The following is a 24,711-nucleotide window of genomic DNA, read 5'->3' on the forward strand; positions in this document are numbered from 1 at the left end:
TGGAAAAGAGAAAAAAAAAAATCAACCAAACAAACCACCAAAATCCACATATTAAGAAAAAACAAACAGAGGAACCTTATTCACATAAAATGTTTCTGCTCTCCCACTATCAGCTTTCCAGTAACCATTCCTTTTTATGACACAGATTCACAGAAACAACTGAGAAAAACAGTTTCAAAAAGAAGTGGTTTGTACAGAGAGGCTCCAGCAGTCACATACAAAGTCAGCAAACAAACTTCTCCACTTTATCTCCCACTACTTAATACTCTTGAGGGACACACACATGGATATGTGAGAACAACTTCTTCTGTAGAACAACTTCCCTCTGTATTATATTTGGATGTATGCAATATAATCTGTACTGCTAAGCATACAAGGATGGATGAATTAAAGCTATGACTTCAAGAAATTTTTGATCATTCCCAACCTAAATCATCAGTATAAAACTGTTTCTAGATGTCAAACTTCCACCGGTAATTTCTCAATCAGAAAAAGTTTCAGTGAAAGAAGAAAGAAAACACAGAATTAGGTATGAAATAGCATTAACAAATTATGTGGATAACTTACTCCAAAGTGTGTCAATTCAGATGCTTCACTGTTCCTCCCAAGACAATCTAGTGATTCTCCAATCTTAGAGAATCTTTGATGCAGAAAGTAGATATTTCTGGTTATAATTTTCCACTGTAACTTTAAACTGTAAAGTTGAGTTATATGAATTTAAAATGGAATTAGGATGTTTGGTATAGGTATCAGACAAGCCTAAGACCACACTCAGGTATGTACAAGTAGCAGAACCAACGTAAGACAGGTGAAATGCAAGGACATCCATATGCATCCCCACTTGCTCATCACACCTTCCCACAAGCCTTTGCATATTCTTTCAACCATGTATACTCAGCTCTCCGCAGTATGTATTTATAATCATTTTCTAGATCTCTAAACAAAGCAAAACCTTATGTTAAACAAAGCTTTGCTCTAACGTGTTCTTACAATTACGGTATATTTTACTCATCTTAAAGTTCAGCAGTTTGTTCTCTGGAGATGCTGTAATTATGATTTTGCCCACACAAGGCAGGATGATAATATGCAGGAGGGTATACACACACCATGAGAAATACAAAACATGACTTTCATCACAAGCAACATCATAAGTCGTGCTGCAACAACACCTTATTTGCGGAAAGACTTTCCAAGAACCTCAGAAATAACTAATATAATAGCAAAGTTGAGCAATAATACTTCAGGACAATCACAATAGCAACTCAGAACAGAAAAAAAGTGACTGTGCCCACCTGAACAAAGCCTTGCTGCACATTGCACAAAATATTGCCTGGAAAATGCAGTGCTATAATCCCACATAACCAACTGTTAAAATAATTTTAAAAAAATAGTCATGCACTGACATCAGTCATGCCTGAACTGCTCCTGCCTGCCCATGTATTTACAGACATTTAGAACTGGATAGATTTCTGCAGTTTAGCAAAGCATTTCTTCACTCATTTGGAACACTGATTCTAAATTTCAAACCTTAGACTGAAAGCAGTGTTGGTGTCTAGTAATTCAAAGGCAATCTCAAAGAAACTCAGTACTTTGATGACACTAAAATCCTTGAAAGCTGAAGCTTTTGAGGCCTTTGAAGAGCATAGAGTGGGCACATGAAAAGAAGGCAAGATTAATTTTGGGGACACCTGGGAAATCTCTGCTGAGCCAGCCATATGCTATTCCAAATCCAAAAGCACAGGATACAGTGGTCAGATTAGGAAGGGAGGAAGGCAGGGCAGTAAGACAGATGTTTATTCAATAGGGCCGGTACTGAACTCAAAATAAAATGCAGTTGGTAGCTTGAGATGATAAATGTTTGCCACAAGAGTTTCTCTAAACACTGAAATAAAAAATGTCCAGTGAATAATAAACTTACAGGGAAATCAACAGTTACAGCAACTACTGGACTACAGGAGTTTTACATAAACACTGTTACAGAAGACTTTTCTTTCTTTAGTGGTTCTCATCAAATTTCTGCAAACTTATGTTCTGGCTCATATTCCGAATCAAGCAACAGCACGCACACACCACCCTCCTCTGTTTGATTCTTTCACTGAAGTCAAAACATAAGCAAACTACCAACACCTTGCTGCACAAAAAGAGCCTCTGGGGAGAAATTTCTAGAACATAACAAACTTTTGCTGGATCCTGAAACGTGCATTCAGGAACTTTTTTTTCAGGGGGTGGGCAGATGACAATAATCAATATAAACATCAAAGACTGATTCAATAAACAGAAAATATCTATTTGAACACTTCTAAGTTTTAAATAATGACATTCAATAAACAGTTCAGAAATTGTTTGGGATTCTCAGACATTGTATCAAGGACCTCGATGTAAAAAAACTAAAACATAGTCTGTGTAGATAAGCAGCCTATTTATGTGTTGTTTTTTTTTTTTAATAAACACCCTAGAACAACGCACAAGGCACAGTGTGACTAAGCTTTTACTTCATTGCTCTAATCTGATGAAAGCATACAGAATCCAAAGGGCAAAAGTAAAATTAACTAAAAATATTGAGCCTTCGCTTTTTGGTGTTGAATGCACAAATTCTTTTTTACAGCAAATTCCAGCAATGTGATTCAGTTCATTTACCCTCCACCCTCCCTTTGCTCCCAAGGTCTCCATCGGTCTTCTAACCCAGTACGTTAACTGTCCAGAGAACAAGGCCACTCCTGTTCTCCAACACCACTCCTCATTACTTCTGTACAGCAGAGAGATGGCTGGTCCAACTGCACATCAAGCCAGCAGGCATCATGTAATTACTCCTCATCAGCCCAAGTCTTTGTCACTCCCCACTGAAGAGCAGCAATGAGAAGGATTTCCGGTTCCCAATGACAGACCAGTGATGTCCTGGCAAAGGCCCTGAGCAAAACCCGAGACAGACAACCATGTATTTTGCTCTATGGGCCCAACTCTAATTATCTGAAAACAGAACTGAACACAGTCACATTGGTGCTCTAATTACTGGGGAGACAGAACAACAGAGGAGAAAACCTCACTGTGAGAGCAAAGAGGTACCCAGACAACAGCCAAAGACGCTGCTCTAGCTGGGAGAAAAGAGCTTTACAAAGCCAAACTCCCCTGCTTCAGTTCTCATGTTCTGCTTCACTTCCACACTGACTCACTCAGGTCACACTAATTCACATTTAAGCACCTGCAAACACAGCTCTGCTCTCCTCGTCCAGCTGGGGTTCTGAGGGACTTGCTGACTTGTTGATACAAGACCTCTGTGCAATTTGGGACAACAGAAGCAAGCTGGGACTGTCTGAAGATTTAACACATTCACTTCAAATTAATTTTCCCCCCAGATCTTTGGTTGATACACCTCCACCTACCTGGCTGTCAGCTTAGATTCAATTACCCTGTACTGGGTGAGCTGGAGCAGAATAATAAAACTAGAAGTCTGGAATTTGGAACAGGGCCGCTGCACGCTGAAAACGTTTGGAATCCAACATGATGGAACTGGATGTGATAACACAGCTTGGGAAGATGGAAGGAGATTAGCAAGATACTCAAGTTTCAGAAATGTCATAGGAAGGTCAGACATAAATATACACCCAATATTGTGACAAAGCAGAACAGTAGTAGCTGTAAGCTCAGGGTTTTCTCTGACTGACTTCTACATTTTACAGTTATTAAATTTGCTATTATCTGCGGGAATCAGACTGAGGTCTGGATTTTAGGGTACATCTATTTATGGGATTGGTAGTCAACAAGTTGTTGGACAATGTGCTGCTTGAAAAACTGAGCTGTTTCCCTGAACAGCATTTGCTAGTCCTGGAGGATACGTGTGTAACACCTCTGAAGATCATGTCAAAACTTAATAGTTGCCTCAACTTTCACTGTCCAGGGCAGGACACGAATGCAAATACAACCCAACACCTCTCAGCTTTACAAGACGTCCTTAACAACATTAGCAAGTTTGAACTGCAGCTCATTAAAACAAATCAGTTTCAAATGCAAAACCTACTGATCTCCCCAAACAATGAACACCCAAGCAAGACTGAGTATCCTGCTTTTCCAGCACTGCCTCCACCACTGTGTGATTACTTTCCAAGATATGCCTGATTTTGCATCCAAGTAAACTAAAACTGAATCAGACACAGGTACTATTTGGGATTGGAAGCTTTTGCAGATGGAGAGAACACATACATAATAACTTTGCTCTAAGGAAAGCTTTTATAATTTTTTTCTTCCAAGTTTCACAGCATTATTCATTAAACAGCCATTTTTCATGCTAAGCAGAAATGTGAGTGGTCAAAACACTGCTAAGAGGCTGAGTGCGCTCAGAGAGACAGCAGGGCACAAGAATTCCACCCAGACACAAGTCTGAGAAGTGAAACTTGAGACTGAATATGCTCAAGTCACCATAAACGCATCCAGCAGACAAAAGGCACTTGTGTGCCTGTTTTGAAAAAAAAAAAAAACACCAAACTGAAAATCCGTTGCTTCTAATCCAAGATCAAACATGTAGGGAAAACCCCCCACCGGAAGCAGAGAGCAGCATACTGATGAGTTTGGTCATTCTTCAAGAATGACTTAGCTACTGCCAAGACATAACTTCAATAATTTAAACTTTTGTTCCATGAATTATCTGTTTAGACTGAGACAAAAGTACACAACATCAGTCAATGAAACTACAGAAACTACTTCACTAGATTTCTTTAGCCTAAACTTGCTAAAAGAAGGTTGCTTAATGTCAATATAACCCTTGGAACAGAAATAATTGAGCATTTATTCTTAAGATGAATGCTCAAAACAGTTCTTTAAATATACTAATCTAGATAAATGAAAGATTTAAATGTCATTAGCATCAAAATGAAAATAGTGGAAGTCTTAAAAGGCACTAACAGAAAATCCTAGTCATGAGTGATGCCATTTGAAGCAGCAGTATTTTAAACCACTTATAAAGGAAAATAAATCCTACCAACATACTAGAGCACTCAGAGTCAGGCTCCTGTGTTTCATACAGTGCTGAAGAAAAGCACATGATAGATCCCAGTCACTTTCTCAGACAAACATCAAATCAAAACTATCACTCCTGGCACTCATTTACAAAGGAGTGTCAGAAACTTTTGTGCCAGCAGCTATTTCATTATAAACGTAAGACACCTTACCTTATATTTTCTTTTCCATTTAAGTATATGTCCCTATTCAATTGCAAAAAGCATGAAAACTAATCAAGATACAGCATGCAGCTCAAAGATTTTCTACAGACTCATACTGCATTACAAAAATAATGATTTTTCTAGTTTCTCCGAAAAAATGAACCCACTCACTCCAACATAAATTAACCAGATCAACCGAACTACCATTACAGGTATGCAAAGTACAGCACAAAATAATAATACTGACAATTTTATAGTTTCCATGGTCCTGTTATAAAGGAATCATTATGTTTTAAATGAGAACTTTATTTCAAGAAAGGAAGACATGGAAATAAGTTTGCTAAAATTTCTTCTAGGTTAAGGCAATCAACTCTAGTCTTAAATCTGTTTTTTCTCTTTCTAAGAAAAGAATAAGCCCAAAAATACTAAATAGCAGGCAAAGTAAAATTGAGACTGAACTGCTAATTTCAGTATATTTTAGGACACAAATCCCTTTTCAGCTGTATCAGAAGATAAGCAACTGTTATTACCTCCTTGTTCTAAAATTAGCCTTTGGATACCTAAAAGCAGATGCAATGGCAGCTGGATCAACTAAAGCAGAGAAACAGCAATCTGGGATTAGAGAACTGTTAAAGACTAAGCCTGGGTGTTCTTTGTGCTTGATTTTAAAAATCACATAGTCCATTAGGTGAGGAACAAATTAGCCTATAACTCACTAACTGGGTCCTTTCATTTATTAAATCACTTTTTCATTAGCTTGTCCAGAATTTCTCAGTTTTCCAGATGGGAAAAAAAAAGGGGTTCCAGGCTGCCAATCTGAAAAAAAACCCACTTAGATCTCTGCAGGAATTCAGGCACTTGCAACACACCTGTCATGCAGCACTGCTGCCACCTCCCCTCTGAGCACAGAATGATCCAGTGCCACCTGGGTTGGTAACTCCACTGTTCACTAAAGGAAGTAAAACATAATTTTCGATGACAGTGGCCACACTGAACTGTGCTCAGCAGGGCAGGACAAAGGAAGCTGCTTTAAATGACTGCTGAAGATCTTCGAAGTTGACCTTCTGTTTTCTGTAAGAAAATGAATCTTGTGGTTTGAAGTAAAAACTAAACCACAGAAAGCCACAAAGCAGACAAGACACATTCTAAAACGTATTCTGGCACCAGAGCATCTGCATGCTGTCCATCTCCCAACTGACTCTGGAGGTTTTTACAGAAATATGTCAACACTACTGACAGTGGCAGAGAGAAAATCGACTCAAGAATAAATCCCAACAACTCAAAAGTCTGAAGTCAAAAAAGAACAAAAAATGCGACATTATAAAAAGTGCCAATTTCAATGAAAAGCTTTTATCCCAATCTTCCCCACAGCTTGTGTACACAAACCCCTTCTGCATTAATTTCCTCCCTACTGCTCAGCTGTGTTGCCCGTTGCTGCTACTCCCTTGGCTACCATAAACTTCAATTAGTCTTCTTTCATCTTGCAAAGGCAGGAGTTAAACCAGGATGCTAATTTCTAATTAACTTCTTGTACTGGGTTTGCATGGCAAGGTTTTGGTAGCAGGGGGGCTCCTTCCATGTCCAATGGAGCCAATGCCAGCTGGCTCCAAGACGGACCCACTGCTGGCCAACACCAAGCCCATCAGCAACAGTGGCAGCACCTCTGGGATAACAAATTTAAGAAGGATGGGAGACAGAGGAGAGGGAGAAGAAACTTGCAGCCAAAGCGAGAAGTGAGAATATGCGAGAGAAACAACTCCACAGACACCAAGGTCAGTGCAGAAGGAGGGGCACGAGGTGCTCCAGGAGCAGAGATGCCCCTGCAGCCCGTGGTGCAGCCCATGGCGAGGCAGCTGTGCCCCTGCAGCCCACGGGGGCCCCCAGGGGAGCAGATTTATCCTCTGTCTAGAAGGAAATATAATAATAGTGTTCCATTTCAATGCAAAGCCCAAAGCCTCAGTGCACCAAAGCTCTGCTGCTTACCTGTTAAAAAAACTGAACAGCAGAACTGGGTCTAACTTGAAACACAAACAGTAAATGAACGGAGAAAACTAAATTGTTCTCTTACCTAATTACTCTTTGTAGAAGAAAAGGTTCAGAAGGATCTAATCACAAGTTTCCAATTTCTAAAACGTAGTTGTAGAGACATGGGAGTTGCTCCTTACACAAGGATACACTTGTATTCTTTTTCAACAAAAACCTCTCTTCAAAATGTATTAAACTGAATCACTTTCCAATGAAAATCAATATTGTCACTTTTGTCACCACAAAACATCCCAGATAATCAAAATATTCTGTATTCCAAAAAAAAACCAACCAAAAGCAAACAAACAAAAAAAACCCCAACACTGATCTTTACTAATTGTACTCTTTGACAACAAAGCATCAAGAATTAAAATGAAATTCAGAACTTTAACTAGGCCCTGAGACATTTTAATATTATAAAGCCTTGGGTGAATGCAATAATATTTATATAAAAATAATCTTTTCGTTTCTTCTTTTCTACCCACATACTACATCGAGTTTTGGACAGATCTACATTTATGCTTTTCATCTTGCCTGCAGTAGCACATCATTAGGGATGTGCAGTTTTGCCTGACTGGTAATTTGTTTGCTGGAGGGGGAGTAAAGAAAGAGTGTTTTGTTTGCAGGATCTTTTCCCTTGGCAAGAGGGAAAAGACATAGGAAACACGAAGGGTGCTGTTTCTCAAAAAAACTTACACGTTCAGACCAGCAAGAGCCTTAGAAAAAAGCAGTTATACTGCTAAATGGCTTTTATCAATTTATGTCATCAATTCGAATAAATTGGGAAAAAGCCATCTCCCACAAGTGTATGCTGCCTGTATAAAGAGTTACTGGCAAATAGGCAACACATTTTTCCAGAACTATTTCTACAACATCTTCAAAATGCAACGTTTTCTCCCTCATTATCTCCTCGGGTAAAACCCATCTTTCACAAAATTAAATTATTCTGGTTTCAGACAAGCCCCCCATTTCATAACCTTTGAAACTACTGAAATGTCTCCCTACAGTGTCCCTCCAGCCACATTAATTTACTACAGCGCATCCATCCAATACTTCTGCTTCTCTCACCCCATCAAGCATGAAAAGTTGCTTTCTAATGCCCTTCAGGGTTCAACTTTGCTGATTTTGCAACATTTGTTCCCTTCAATCAGATCAACTTCTGGCAAACCATCCAACAAGCACCTCTGCGTTGTCTTCCACGTGACCCCTTACACACAAAGGTGCCCTAAAAAGAAGCAGCGATAATTTCTTCAAAAAAACACCAAGTCAGCAATGGCCATAGCACTTCACAGTCAGAGTGATGATATATGGCAACTGTAGCTTTTTAGCCACTCAGTTTAGTTTTCCACAGATCCCCAGACTATCCATGAGCTCTTAAAAACAAAACAAAACACCACCAGCAAAAAACTATTCACTTTGGTATCTTGAAGCAAAAGTAATTGTTAAAAATTGTGAAACCAGTCCAAAGACAAAATTTTAAGGAAGCTTTGTTAATAAAAAACCAACACACTTCATAGTGCACATAGGAGGTCATAAAAATTCAGCCACAGGTATATGCTGGATCAGTTCAGACTTCCTGAAATGCCACTTACAAGCAGTGCAATTTCAAGTAAGCCACATACACTAAAAAGGAAGTGAGACTATTTAATAGAACAGGATCCACTACACCAAACTCCATGATACAAAATCGTATTTTAAATCAGTGCAAGTAATTCTTGTTTTATGTAAACCATTCTACTGCAAAGCTTGTACAGCACACAGAGTACTATTAAAGCAATGCAAACATCTGGTTTATGAAAAATACACTCTAACATGCAGGATGCAACCTGGCCATGGACACGTTAACAATGTGCAGAGTGTAAAGCTCCAGAAGATCTATTGCTTTGCTCTCATCACCTTAAAAGATCCCTATAAGGGCCCAGAATGACGGCTGTACCAAACCAGAATACCAACTGCTTCACTGCATGGCCACTGCAACCTTTAATTAAGACACTGTACAGCAGCAATATAAACCTCTTTTGCTGTTACATGGAGAAAGGAAAAGCTTTATACAGCCTTAGTGCAATCAAACTTAAAATCTCAAAACCATTCAGCAACTTCAACCTCTGCATAACATTTACAGGAACACAATTGTGCTTCTGTGTTTCCAAGCTAAAATTGGATTATTTCACTGCCTAAGCACACCAGCATCTGTGCCCTAACAGATCTTGGCTCTCAAGTCAATCCGTCTTCTGGCAGTCATGGGCTTCCTAAATTGAACTCCAAGAGTGACAAGCCTGACAATACCAGAGTCATTGTTAAAATTCAAAGCAACTGGAGTGGCATTTCACATAAAGATTTATGTAACTAAAGTTTAAAACCAGACCTGTCTGGGAATACACTTGTTAAGGGAGATGTAGGACAATACACAGCTGGAAAACACTCTTTTACTGAAGCTCTAATCCACTCGTTTGTGTCTGCCACAAGCCATCAGAGGTCCCTCCTCTCTTTATACATTATTTCTAAGGTTTATCTGTTCCAAATGAGCCTCTCTGTCCATACCAATGACCTTGAGGACAACACTGCCTCCAACCTCTACCTTGTGTCTAAACAGCTTAGTCTGCCTGCTGCAGTTTGTAGCCAACAGCCTCACCCAGAGCAGGGACAAAGAGCTCTTCCCCAGCAACACTTCACCTGCAGTCAACCCCACTGACATGACTGTCCACCTGCAGGGTGCAAAGAAGCAGGCTAGTGAGTCCCATGCACCTCACATGCATTACAGGTGGCAGAAGAGTCCTCCCTTGCCCAATTCCCTTCCATTCTTCGAAGTCCTTAATTTACTGCCAAAGTCAGATTTTACCTAAATATTTCCAAGGATGAAAAAACTACCTTGTTGCACAGCCTCACATCCTCCCTCAAATGGGGCAGGGACCCAAAACTCACCCATTTCCACGTGCAGGTGCTCATGATCCCAGGTCAGGACACTGCACAAGGATAGCCTTAACCCACTGCACTGAACACAACATAGCACAAAGCAAAATTTTTACAATGCTGAGGGATGTGTGTCAAAACATTGTTTCAAATAAAATACTCTTCTGAATTTTAAGTCAGAGTATCCACTGTTTAATGCCTGAATTTCCATAACAAACCAAATGTAGACTCACGTATCTGTGGTGAGATGAATCAAAATACCATGAAGCTTATTAGTTGGCACTAAAGTATCTAATCAATTTGACATAGAATTGTTGTTAAAATGTTTGTGTCCTTATGGATTTACTCTCTTCAGTGTTCTGTGAAGGACTTGCATTTCACCTGCAGTTTTCATCCCTCATAAAGCCTTTCTCCCATATAAGTCACCTGTGGCTACAACTTCAGCATATTAAAGCTCATTCATCACCACCTCCACTTAATAAATCCACACCAGTGAAATAGACTCTGCTGACACAAGGTTGATTATATAAGCATTGCATGTAAGAAAAAAGGCGCACAGAAGCAAAGCAGCCAACACAGGAAAAACCAGTACTGTTCCACAAAGACAACAGGACTCGTGGCGTTTGGATCCCACTTTCTCATCACTATTAAGGGAAAAAAAATCCCGATAAAAAACCCAGCTGCTGACTGTCAGGTATTTTTAAGGGCATAAAGCTTTATGTGGTTACTGAGATCAGGGAAGGCCAACAGAACATATTAATCCATTCATGAGGAAACTGAACAGCTTTTAGATACACCATGTCCCTTCAGTGTCCAACTTGTCACATACAGCCCTAATCTACTGACTACCAAGGGCACAGCTCAAGTACCTATTACTGTTGTACAAATCAGACTTACTCAGACACGGGTAGATGTCAAGTAGAACAAGGCACCCTCATTCAGCCTGTCTGGAAGAAAAAAACTCAGCATTGGGAATGGGTGTGCATCTCTCCATTTTGGTGGAATTTTAAGTTAAATATTATCCAGTATACTTAGGAATTAATATTTTATGATGTTTATGAATGTAGGAGTCAATACTCCATGAAAATGGAAAAGCTTTTATTCCACAACTGCTCTTTATTAACAAAGCTACTTTTTAACTTAAAGGACTAAGCTGCAGTGTATATTTCAAGCCCTTTAAAGCTCACTGCTTGAGCATTCAAAAGGCAAAATGTTTTTCCATTTTTTACCAGAAATACTACACATCAAGCGCATAGTAATAACCACAAAAAGAACAGCAACAGGCAAATAGCAATTTCCTTTATACAGCCCACAAACTTTATAAATACCCCTCAAAGAGAAAGATACTACAGCACAGAGGTTAAAGTCAAGGTTATGATCAAGTAGAAATGGGAAAAGGAACCAGTGCCTGCACATCCGCCCTCTAACAAGGACTAAACTCTATTCTATTCAAAACTTCTTCCATTATATCTTACACATGTTCACCCTTGGAATAATCCCATAAAAACCCATGGAACGGGTCAGATAGACACTACCTGTTATTGCAGCTACTAATGCTGACAGAGAGGAGTCTTAATGTAGGCAAATCCCAAAACACCGTCCACAGTGGGTGTCATTGGCTGAGTGCCTTATCCGCTCTCTTAAGTATCAGAGCACAACCTGACCCAGCCATATGCTGAAGACTGAAAAAGCTGACTGCTATGCAAGTAAAAGATCCTTAACAGCAACCATCTGTACAAATTCATGCTAACCCGACAAAATAACCGCTGCCTATTTTACACAGAGCCTTTTCTGAAAATTACCACACTGAAATATACTCAACAGCTGTAAATAAGCTCAAAGAAAAATGCATGTATTGCCACTAACTCTGGCATCACTACGAGAATATTTCAAGGTATGTAGCTTGATACTTGGAACATTTATACCTGAACTATACTTGTTTAAAATAACCAAACAAAAAATACCAACGTCCATTTTATTAAGCTGATAATTCTATAGATATCTTATTTTAAAAATAATGAAATAAATAATATTCCATATTATTGTTGCTACTCAGCCAACTGCAACAAAGTCTTCATGGACTTTATCCACAAAATAGTGATCTCAACACATAGAGTAAATCAAATCAACACTCTCTCCTGGGTAAGTCAGTTGGATCAGCACAGGGATTTCTCCTGCTGCCTCATAAAGAATCCAGCATCTGGCCAGGAGACTGTTAGAAAGAAATCCTCATGCAGCCTCCCTGAACTGGCAAGCAAAGCCTGAAAGAAGCCAAGGGAAAGATGACTACAAGCCAACATTATCTTGAAGCAGATTTTCTCTTGACTGAAAGCAAGACAGACTTTCAAATCAGTCACAATTTGCAGACACTGAACCAGAATGAGGAAATTAAGCATTAACGACAATTTTTTTTAAAGTAGTTACTAAACAAATCACAAAACCGTATCTATGAAAATTTGCAAAGGGCTCCAGGATGAGGAAAGCCTAAATCATTTAACCATCTTTTTCATAGATATAGGTTACAAAAAAGGCAAATCCCACATAAAACCCCAAACTGTTTCCCTACCTAGGAGTTTAAGCAATTCTTAGTCTATTATAATAAAAAGACTTTTTTTTTTTAATTTAAGAAAAAAAATTACGTAGCTTTAATGCTCCAAATGTAGAAAAACTTAGAAATCAAGGTGCCTGAGGTAGGAGCAGTTCTTCTAACTTGAGCTCTTGTGTGCCAAGAAAAGCACTTATGTTGCCCACAAAGGCACCACTCTCCTAAGATAATTATCATTAGAACAAATCAGTAGCTCCAGAATATCAAAGCTTATGGTTTAAAAGAAAGCACTCAAGACCACATAACTCATATTTTACTTATATAAAAAACAACAATCAAAAAAAAAGCGTACAAAAACTATGATGGAAAATCGTAAATAACACGCTGCTTTAATTCATAACTGTTACTGGAATCTGGTAAAAAAAAAAAAAAAAAAAAAAAAGGAAACACTGGGATTGATTACCCCAAAGGAATGAGCTGACTGATGAGTCTACAGCACTAGAAACATAGTATATTTATGGAATCCCTTTGAAAAGTAAGACATTGCGTTACCTAAACCTAATTGTGATCTCTAAAAACGACCTTGTTTCCATAAAAGCAAATCCTTTAAGTACTGATTTAGGTACAATCATATTCCCTCATAGAGGTTCTTCCTTTCCCATAATATTTTATGAGTGTAGATTACCTTTATGATCCCAGAATATTGTTGTGTTCCAGTAGACAAGAACTGAAAACTTTCAGGAAAGCTTCTGTTCACTGCTACTATTCCCATCATCTTTATGGTAAATATATCAGACTTGCAGTCAAAATTGGACAAGGACAATACAGTGTTAATAACGTGACATGCAGAATAAGCTTCTGTAAGCATTAAGTTAACACTGCTGAAAGTTCCCCATATACACAATATCAGGAGGTTTTACTGCTATCTAGAACACTTCCAGCAGTCAACAGTAGAAGTCTTTGGTAGGCTGATCACTACAGACAAGTTGGACATCATGGTTAATCATTTATGGAAAAATAATAAAAATACTCTATTGCTCTGTCTTCCAGCTCCTCATTTCCACAATCAGCTTTGCCTATGGGTTCCATGGAGGGCTCCCTATTCACAGCTTTCCAGACCCAAATGAAATTGTTAGACAAATAGCACAGTTATTCTACATTACAAAATAAATTAAAAAAAAAAAATTAATTTCCACATTAGCATTTTGGGCGTTTTAGAAAACACATGTCAGTTACTCACAAAGTGTCTCTCCACATCATCTCTGATAAGCGGAAATACCTCCTCTGTTCTTCATGCACCTGTAGTCAAACAGAAAAGAACTGAAGCAGAGTCACAGACAGACATCCCCAAATAGCACCTGCCTCTCAGATCCCATGGGTTTTCACAAAACAAACCAAGATTTGTTTCAAACATTCACACACAATATATCTTCTTCCACATTTCACTAACTGTCTCTGGTAAAAATACAGAGATAAAGGAGCATAAAAGCAAGAAAACTGCTTCTTGTTTACATGCCTTATGCTGCTCTTTGCTGTGGAAACAAGGATGAATTATGAAAACTAATCAAGTGAACAGAGAGAGCACATGCCCTAGATTTTTCAAATAATCTCTTGGTTTAACCCAGTTGTTCCTGAGCCTGCCTATCCCATGAACAATTTACTAAAATGGAAGCTGTGACTCATTAAAGCCACCTTTTAAGAGGGAGAAAAACAGCTCAAACTATTTATGTGCAAGATGTAATGACATTAATTTGCACGAAAGAGGCCAAAATCTTAATGAGTTCCATTTTTAAGATCTAATAAAGTTGATAAACAAACTCCCTGTTTATTTTTTCTGTCTCAAGAGTATATCTTGCCTTTAACCAACATGAAAGACTACAGACTATATTCTGATTCATGAACTCCTACTTCCACTTAAAGGGGTAGTGAAAAAGTTGTAACATTTCCATTTGCTGACATTATTTGTCAATAAGCACTGAAAAATATAAAGTATGCAATACCCTTGAAAACAGCCACACTTCAGATTTTTGGTCTTCTATATTACATTTATAAACATAAGTGAATAATCAAAATTTAGTAGCTGTATGAACTGGATATTTCTTTAAAGTAATTTGCTATTAATTCACAGATCAAAGCAGAAATTCCTATTTCTTAGTTAATACCTTTTACATACAAAAGAAAGCTTGTATTTTTAGATACAGTCACAAAAGACTAAATCCATGTAACAGATCTGAAATAACAGGTCATTTTACAAATAACAGAAAACAGAGGCTTCTGCAAATCATCCTCTCCCCTCCAGTTGCTTTGTACCATGAAAAATAAAATACTGACTTCAGAGAGTAAGACACAAGCACTCCTAATTTAAAGAGTCTGTCTAAAATCTTATTTTGCTAAAGCAAATTTAGACATTTAGTGGAAAGAAATCACACGTGGAATTTGTAAACATGAATTATAAATTCAACGTTTGCTTTGCAATACTTTAAACATGCCACAACTGAGACGCCATCAAACAGAATTGTTTAGTAGTATCTAACTTGCCCACTCCCTCCCACTGATGCTACAGCAGCTGATAGAAAAAGGTGGGTTTTAACTCCTGGCATTGCTGCACCTCAGGACATCCTCATTTCAAATAAATTTCAGGTTTTCCTCTGTTAAAGAAGTCTCCTGAGTAAACAGAACATGTTTTATCTGTCCTCCATCATAGGCTTCTCTAATGTCCATCCAAGGTTTCTCTAATGAGGTTAATACATTACACAGCAGTATAAAGGGACCAAAAAGATTCCACGTTAAAATGGAATTTTTCATACTTGGAAAATTTTTGTTAACTTTCACCTTTATCAATAGAGCTTCTACCATCCTCACCAGTGATTCCACAGTCCCAGCATACAAATACGAGAAATTCACACCTCCACTTACAGCTCTACAGCTGCTCACTATGGCCACAGACAGGACAAGCCTGATCACCAGCAGGAACCTGCACCCCCCTGCCACGAGCTGGGGGCTGAATTTCACATTGCTGTGCAAGTTCCTCAGATCTCTGGTTTGCAGTATTTGCTGCTGCAGCTGCTTCTGTTATATTTTGCCATCATTCCTTTGGGAACGCAAAAAGTAGGGTATATATATTTATGAATAATGATTCATTTCCTATATAAACCATTACATTTGTTTTAACAATCTTCAGCCTGAATTCAGGAAAACAATTTAAAAGGGGTGTGGTTAAAACCCATGTAAAATTGTTGAGCATTTCAGGGAAGTTAAATTACTTCTAATTCCAACTTCATAAAATAAGTAAAAACACTACATCTGTTGGTCATATGCCAGTGAACACAACTCAGAAAGTTAAGTTCCATGCCCTGTGGAAATGTTTTATTTTTATGTCTATGTTTCCTCTGTCAGAAAATTCTAGATTACTCAAGGTTGATAATGCACACAGCTAATGTAGGTTACTTGTATCAGTTACAGTCAGCTCTTCAGAAACAACAGCAAATTAGTGACAAGACATGCCAAAGAGTGCAGAATAAAGTGTGCGGGGCACAGTCTAGGAAGACATTAAATGAACAAGCCCACACATTCTCAGGGGCCAATGGGAGCACACAGGGAACATGAGAAACGCTCGTCAGACCTCAGCAAACACGTCCCTCCTACAGCAGGGAAGTTGTTTCCACATGATGCTCAGAAATCACAAAGCTGGCAGATGCTGGGATTGAGCCTGACCTACGATGGTAACACGGTCCTTCCTCCACCACAACAGTCAACATGAATCAAAAACATAACAAAAAACCTGCTGAAAAACAGACTGGTCACTAAATCCACAAGGAGCAAGAGGTTGAATTCTAGCCTGGGAACACCAATGCAGGACACAGTCCCAAATTACACTTAGTTTTGACCTATCACTTGCCTACATTGTGCTGAATCCCACAAACCATCCAGCTGCAAAATCCAACAGCAAACAGCTGTCAGAGGGCAAGTAGAGCCTAGCACAGCCAGCACTGCCTCCCATCAGAGGAGCAAGGAGATCCCACCGTCCTGGCAGCAGCCTCACATCCCCAGCACCCACTGGGCAAGGCACAGAGGAGAGCAGCACTGTCCCCTTCAGCAGCAGCTGCTCAATTCTGACAAGCAATACCTTTAAAGAACTGCTTTAAGCTCTAAATAAGTAATAATAAGAAGAGCTCCCTCTAAATACTTAGAAGTATATGCCTAAAAAAGCCTTATTATTAAAAGTTGGATGCAGACTAGCCTGATGCAGACAGTTTTCAGTGTGAACTTTGTACACATTTCTGGAGGTCGGCACAGTCTCCCAGTTTTTATAACAGGCATCAGAGTTGCATTACCCAAGAGAAGCATTAACCTATATCAAATATCACCTGATAATCAATAATTAACAAGTAGAATCATGACTAATTCCACCCACAAACTAGAAGTATATAAATACTTAAACATTTTCAACAAAAATCAAGTCCAGACACAAAAGAAACCCCATATTATATAGAAATACAACTTAGACTATAGAAAATACAACTTAAGCTACAATTTACATCAGTCAGCCAAGGTACTGAAAAGCTCAATGTCATAAAGAAAGCCAACAGTTGAAATTATACTCTAGGTAGCAGAACAGATCTTATCCTAATGGAAATTTAGCAATTGTATTAAGTAAAGTTTTACACACCAAAAGCAGTGCTCATTAACTGCAATTATAGAATGGCCTTTGCTAATGTACTTTAAAAATATGTTTGATGAAAATTTTCTTCAACCTGTTTAAGGAACACAAAATAAAACAAGCTCAGCATGTTCATACAACCTTAGAAGTCTTCAGGAATATTATATATAAAAACCCAAGCTTCTTGGTATAGTATTTCACTCACACAGCAAGAGAAAACGATTCCCTGAAGCAGACTGAGCCATTAATACACCACGTATAAATCACACCCAAGTAAAACACCTGCAGTTTAAAATGGTACCATAGGCATGAGGAAACTGCTATGTTGGATAGCGGTGCTAAACCTAACAATCCTAGATTGGATGCCCCTATATTATTCTCTCAACATTGGGAGCTTCAGCAATCGCAGTATAGCATAATCCAACTCCAAGGAACGAATGGACTTCTCTCCCATTAGGTTGACCATGTCCACACACAGTGATCCCAGCCAGGGACCAAAGGATTGGGGGACAAGGAAGAGGTTGCAGATGACAAACCACAGTGACAGTGAGTTTAAGATGTCAGACAAGGATCCAGCAGGGACCAGTGTCCCAAAACACAGGAAAGCACAAGTGAGACAAGCCAGCTCCCTGCCAGAGCCACAAAGACCTGACAGGTTAGTAACTCTCCTGGGTTCACATCAGCTCTGTTCCTCGGACAGCAGCACAGAGTCTCTTCTGCCCTTGGCTCAAACATCTGCACCATCTCATCAACATCTGCACCATCTCATCACCCCCAGCTGCAACTCCAAGCACCATTCAGAGCTGTGCACAGCACCCAGATGGTCTGGCAGTGGCAGCTGCTGTTTGTTGTCCTCTTACTGCCACTCCTCCAGCCACAATCCAGAGCAGGCCCTTAGCAATGGCAACACCCATATTCCTGTTTGTCTGTGCCCAGGAGATAAAGTATCTTCCATGCCACTCCTCCACTAAAGGCAATGTGGGCTTTTGCCTCTGTGGTTACGACTGGAGGAAGGTTTTAAACCATTATCTCACAAAAGCGCTGAAAGTATCAAGTTATGACTCTTAGCCTACACGGATTGCTTCTATTTGCCAGGAGCTGCATTCTGAGGTCTCTGCCATGACATACATTTTTTCTCAACTCCATAAGAAATTACAAGGTTTTGTCAGAGCAAATCTGTGAAAACAAAAGTTCTTAGTCCTATCTTTCAAACAGTGAATTTGCTAAATTGAACATAAAGTTCAAAATGAAGGAATGGTTTACCTCCAGCAGCACAGCTTAAATTGTTAGCTCAGTCAATCCATGATCAGAAAAACTAAACTGAAGCTTTAGCTGCATTCTGGTAAGATTTCAACAATATTTAATAATCTACAAATCCACACATTTATCTTTTTCAGGTAAGCTGAACAAACTTCTCCAAAAGCCAAAAGCAATCAGTCTTACCAGAATCGCCTTGTGTTACATCACTGCTTTGTACAAAGAACTAAGTGTCTCTATCAGCTGTTCTAATAACTGACATAGGCCTCTGTAATTCGATCTACAACAATTTAACAATTATTTTCATCACAGGAGAGTTCTGAGATTTTCAAGACATTAGCACTGCCTAACATCTCAAGTATATAAACCAGCTTTTGAAAGACCTGGGAGAAACACTGCTTCGATGGAGGAATTAAACATGACATGGTCAGAGTTCTACAAAACAAAATCAAGTATTTTTTCATTTGAACATTTGCATGTTAAGTATTTAAACTGCTGTGAAGAGTTTAGTTACAAGAGTTTTCAAGAGATGCACATTTCCAATCAACTGTAACCAAATCATTATTTGTAACAATACAAAAGCCTTTTAATTTCTGTCCCAGTGAAGGCTGACAAATAGTGTAAATTTTCAGCAGACACTATTGATGCTTTACGAACATGCTACTCACCCACACAGTCTCTCATAAGACATCTATTTTGTACAGTGAAAATTAATCAGAGTAATTTTCAATGCATCAATTTAAGGATGTCTACTGCAACATCTGGAAAAGGTTATTTAAAGAATACAGAGCAAGTACATACATATTTATGTATCCTTCAAACTAGAAAGTCTCAGGCTACCAACAACACAAAAATATCTGAATATTTTGATCAACACTCAAGAATATCTTTAAAGCTGTCTGCTGTCTTGGCTACACAAACTGTTCAGTCAACATCTATTAAACACTAAGTTTCATATAAGAAAAACACGATACAGAAGTCGGGAATGAAAGCTCAGACCGAAGACCCAATGAGCCAAGCTCCCTGTCTAACAGGAGTCAATTCAGGAGCAGTGAGAGTGAAATGACACAGCTTCCCTCAGCCAGTGTTTTAGGAACTGCCTCCCTCAAACTGCATCCAGAATTCAGGTTTTAGTACTTCACTTTTTTCTTCCACTAATTTGTCTAATCACATTTCAATCTAATTTGCATTCGAGATATCCCATGACAGTGCAGTCTCGATATAATTATACACAAGGTAACAATGGAGTCTCACAATATAATTACACATTACAGGAAAGCATCCTTCAGATACCACCTCAATAATTTCCTAATGCACCACCCACAGCAACTTCCCACCTCCAGTGCCATAGCGACTGCAGCGACTTCCCCACTATTGTTTCCCAAAGAATGCTCCCCTGCTGATCCACCCCTCTGACCTACTGTACTGCCTTTTACTGCATGAAAGGCTGGGAGCACCTCCACACTGAGCTACGCAGTGTGTTGCCAAGTTGTGTTAATTGAACAGGAACAGTTTCACTGGGATTTAGTCGTTAAAAGAAAATTATTATTTGCATACACAAAGCATCTCAACTTTCTTACTGTTCATGGCAGGATCCCAGGGCTATGTTTCGCCATTCCCAAGTAGTCCAGGTAAATTTTGACATCTAGAACAAGGTTTGGGAAGAGAAAAAAAATTGTCACACACGTTTGCACACTATTATTCGCTGTAGATTTTATTTTAAAGAACTGCAGGGTAGAGCATCTCCAACAGAGTTGACTGTTGGTTTCTGAAGCTCTTTGAGCTCTATCTCCAGCATGAGTGGAAAATTGGATAGTCCCACTTCTTGCCTGAAGGGAAAGTTCACATAACTCAGTAAAAATCTGTGGCATCCTGTTCTTTTCCACATATATGGAGTATTTCATACAGAATTCTGCAAGATCACAGCTCCAAATAAAAACCAATTTCAACAACCGTGCAGAAGAAAAAAATTCAGAGCTAATTTTTGCTTTGAAGCTACTCAGGCAGTCACTCTCTCAGAAGTACAGTCACCATTTTATGTAAATCACTAAATGCATACAAGTCACAGGAGGTACAGAATTAATACCCTGCATCATGATCCTAAGCCAAGCATGCTTTTCATAAATTCCCCCCACAGCTGCTACCACAGCAGGAAGCTCTGGCTGGACTTGTAAAGGGAGCACCAGTCACAGTGAAGTTGAAAGAGCACAAAGTTACAGTGAAAAGCCATCTTACCAGCCATGAGCAATGGGACAGAGGGATTTAGGAGGAAACACTGCATTTCCTTTTAATGCTGAAAAGATAGTATGTCCAATTGCAAAGGAGAACAGCAAGCAGTTACCCCAAACCACAAGGAGCCATTTGCAATGGCAGTTGTTTTAATTCATTCTAACAAAGCAGAGCAAGGAAATACTGGCAATAATGCTTCCAGCTTTTGTTTCCTTTGCATTTCCTCTCAGAAAAGAAAAAAACTGAAACATCACACTTGGCAACTCATATTCTCACATTCCGTTACTACCAGTAAGTGAGGATCACTTCTCTAATTCAATGAAAAAACAATATTTTTTTCCATTAAAAGCCCTTGCCAATCTGAAGTTATGAATCCAGTTACAACAACAATACTAACAACAAAATGACATAGAAAAGGTTAACCAACAGTTAGAAGCACTATGAAACATTCAAACTTCTTAACCAAAACAAGGGGTTTACCTGAAGATGAGCAGCTACTGCAGTCTTATTACATGAAGCTTTCTTCCTTTTGATACTCCTCCTTAAAATGTGTCAAATTATTTTGCTTTTTATATATGCACATCTATGCATGGCAGGGATCAGAAAGACCCATGTTCAGGAATTAAAATACTACTGGTGTCAGGAATGACACACAATTTATCAAGTTGCTTCGGAGGAGAAAGCCAGAAAGACAAGTTAGAAAGTAGTTTCTGGTGGCAAGAAGCCCTCTAAAACAGGGAGCAAGATCCAGGCTTCCCACCGTCTCCTGAAATCATTGTGCAGAACCTGCATCTCGGCAAGGCCGTGTCAGGCTGCCCCAGTGACACACACAAGCACTGCAGTGGAGGGCCTTATGAAAGGCCTTCAGTAATGAAAATCTCAAACAATGTCAGACTTGTTAGACACATCTGGGATGGCACTGAAACAATAAAGCCAATACAAAGATAGCATTTTTTCCTCCAACCCACTCATTTTTTTCTCCTCCCATTTCTCTTTCCACCATTATTTATTCTTGACTCCTTGTTTGGGACCGTAAAGCGTTGCCATGCAACCTCTTATCTTGCACATTTGCATTTTCCGGCCCAACTCCCTCCTACCGTTAATTTTACTAATGAATAAACAGTCCAAACTAGTAGTGGGAGCTGGTGACAACCATAACGTGGACTTCTCTGTGAGCACGTGGGGAAGACAGGACAGTGCTGCAGAGCAGCACCACCCCACATGCCACAGCACTTGGCAGCTCTGCCATCCCCTGCATCCCCATGAAACATGTCTAAATTTAACCACTTCTTTTACTGTACACCAGGAGATCACTACAGATTAACCAGAAAATACACTCATTCCCTAAGAGGATGATGAATTGAGATTTTCTTACTTCAGCTCTAATCACAGGGTTATTTGCAGGGAGAAGCCACGTTCCTGCCTGCCGAGCAGCCCTTTAATTGGTGAACCTTTACCCTGGGTTTGGATCTCCTCCTCTGCGTACAGCTGTGCCAGGGAAGAGCTCAGCACCTTCATCTGCTTGTCCCTGCTCTCTGCCAGAAGGCTCCAGCTGAGCTGCTCTTAAGTACTTTCTAACCTATTTACTCAGGATCAAGCAATACAAAGAGTGATTATTTAGGCTGTTTAAACCACTCCAGCTTATTTTGGTTGGCATTCTGCACAAGAGCTCACATAAATGTCTAAGCTGACAGGGGTAAGGCTTACAACCCCCTACTGAAATATTTTCTCCTTCTACAAACTGGGAACAATAGCCAACAGCAAAGAAAGCCAATAGCAGACAAGAAATCCCAGCCATCATCCCAAAAGAAACTAGGGCTGCTGGCACACTCATCTTCACCCAAGAAATCAATTTTAAGATGAGGGCAAGTCTAGCTTACATCTGCTCAGCCCTTTCCAGGGAAGTAATTTCACTAGGCTCTCAGAGGACACACAACTCTGAGTTCCATGAGCAGGTACAGCCATGTGAGCACCTATAATAACACTGCACACAAGCCTCTGCCCTTGGAGGAAGGCTGCTAAAGGAAGGAGGATGCTGGTAAAGTCCATCAAGTTGCCTTAAGGCTATAAGTTTTGAAAGAGAGAAAAGCTACCACCACAGGCTAGACTACATGCTTACTAAGATATTACCAACAATGTTAACTGTTCTTTTATTCAGTTGTACCCATCCCACAAACCCCAGGAAAAAAAAACAGTGGAAGAAAGTCTACAGTAGCATAGCATGGTTTGGGAACAGAAACTGCCTTTTTGTTCAGCACATGCGAGGCACTATCATACCGAGGTCTTGGTGCATCACTGTCGCTCCTAAATACAATCAGGTATCCACATAAGCAAAAATATTAAGAAAAACAAAAATAAGGAATTGTGGTAGGAACGCAAAATGTCAGGGTCCCTGTCTTCTTGCAAAAAAGAGATGCCAGGGGAGTTGTACCATGGTCCATTTAGAGCCTCACAGCAAACTTCTCCAAACATTCAAATTCACAGTAAGAGAAGCTACTAAATCATTCCTAAAAAAGATTAGCAAAGATGTTGGCCAGGCTCTCTTGTATCAAATGATATCACCAGCATCACTGAGATAAGTAATTGAATTAATGGTAGTTCCACCAACTCCAAGACAGGTGATAACATGGTCATCTCATTTCTCTTATCCTTTAAATAAAAAAACTCCCCATCTGGACATTAAGGACAAGATTTTCAGACTCAGGGGTAAAATATGGATCACAAAACTCCCCACGCTGATCCTTCTGCCACTAAAGATGTCAGTGTCTGGTACTGTCCAAGCCTAATGTGACAGTGTGACAGTGAATGTTTGTTGTTCCTCCCCCATGACAATGTGAGCAACCACAAGACAGTGGTTGGATTTGCAGAACCCCAAGGGAGAGGTGTAAGGCAGCTCAAGCAATCTAGTAAATTCAGTACTGCTGAATTATCTAGATTTGTCCTTCAATTCTTTTCTCCTAACTTCCAGTTCAAATGTATAAGCTTGCAAACTCTTTCGTTTATATCTCTGAAAGGACATACACCCTGATGGAAATACTTTAATTCCACTGTATAAAAACAAGCTTAGAACAGCAAACACAACAGCCCAGATTAAGTTTCTAGCTGTAAAATCATTGCTATATTATAAATTCAACAATAAAGAAAACAAAACTGGTAACCCTCTGCAGCTTCCAACATAAATAGGCAATGAAATATAGTTGTTAATAAGTGTCATGAATACAACCTCACATGTATTTTATAACTTGCAGTTGCTACTACTTAAGATGTTTCTCACTAACATTGAGCTGATGATCAGGGACAGGAGGGGTAGGGATAAACTATTAACACAAGTTTCCTACAACTCTGGCACTGTGGTGGAGAATCAGCTTCTAAAAAAATATATATATATATATATATATACACACAGAATACATGCCAATGTCTGTAGGATTCTAGTGCCACTCATGGCTTTCTTTAAATAACGGATGTGCTACTCACTTCCTCTGTTCTATTCAAAATCTGTGGGCAGCCATAAACTTGCCCAGAACCACGTGTGTTTCATAACACTGAGGCTGCTTAAGAGTCAGGCACTGAGAAGCCAGAAGCTGACAAGGCAGAAGAGCAACCCCATTTCTCCTTCTCCCTTTAAAAGTAAGATAACATCCATGAGCAGGATGCAGGGCAGAGTTTGAATTCTCCAGAGCAGAGACAAAAGTCTTCCCCCCTACCTTAATGTAGAGCAGAATGCACACTTTAATGTAAACATTTACCTGAAAACACAAATTTATGCATTGTGTGGATAACTCAGCTCCTCCGCAGATGGAAAACTAGCTGGAAAACAGCAGTCCCAGGAATAGTTCTTTAAAGGCATCTGGAAAGATGACTAGTTTGAAGTGGGAGCACTGCCCTAGCTGAGGGGAAAGACGCTTCACCCCCAACATGCTGCTTTCCCT

At 39.4% G+C, this 24,711-nt stretch overlaps 1 protein-coding gene across 4 annotated transcripts in view; it reads right to left on the minus strand.

Annotated features, from left to right (window-relative positions):
- The window catches only part of KLHL13 (kelch like family member 13), a 74,049-nt gene that overhangs the window by 43,985 nt on the left and 5,353 nt on the right, over positions 1-24,711 (minus strand). Inside the window, exons 2-3 of one of the 4 annotated variants that reach the window (XM_050310247.1) lie at positions 20,131-20,195; positions 13,874-13,932 (exon numbers count right to left, since the gene is read on the minus strand). In XM_050310247.1, the coding sequence (XP_050166204.1) occupies positions 13,874-13,893 (20 nt within the window). In that variant the 5' untranslated portion in view covers positions 13,894-13,932; positions 20,131-20,195. The other 3 variants (XM_050310244.1, XM_050310248.1, XM_050310246.1) reach the window with 3 other exon arrangements.

This window comes from Myiozetetes cayanensis, unplaced genomic scaffold (genome assembly GCF_022539395.1).
Source record: "Myiozetetes cayanensis isolate MyiCay16 unplaced genomic scaffold, myiCay2020 scf15, whole genome shotgun sequence".
NCBI classification, from domain to species: Eukaryota; Metazoa; Chordata; class Aves; order Passeriformes; family Tyrannidae; genus Myiozetetes; species Myiozetetes cayanensis.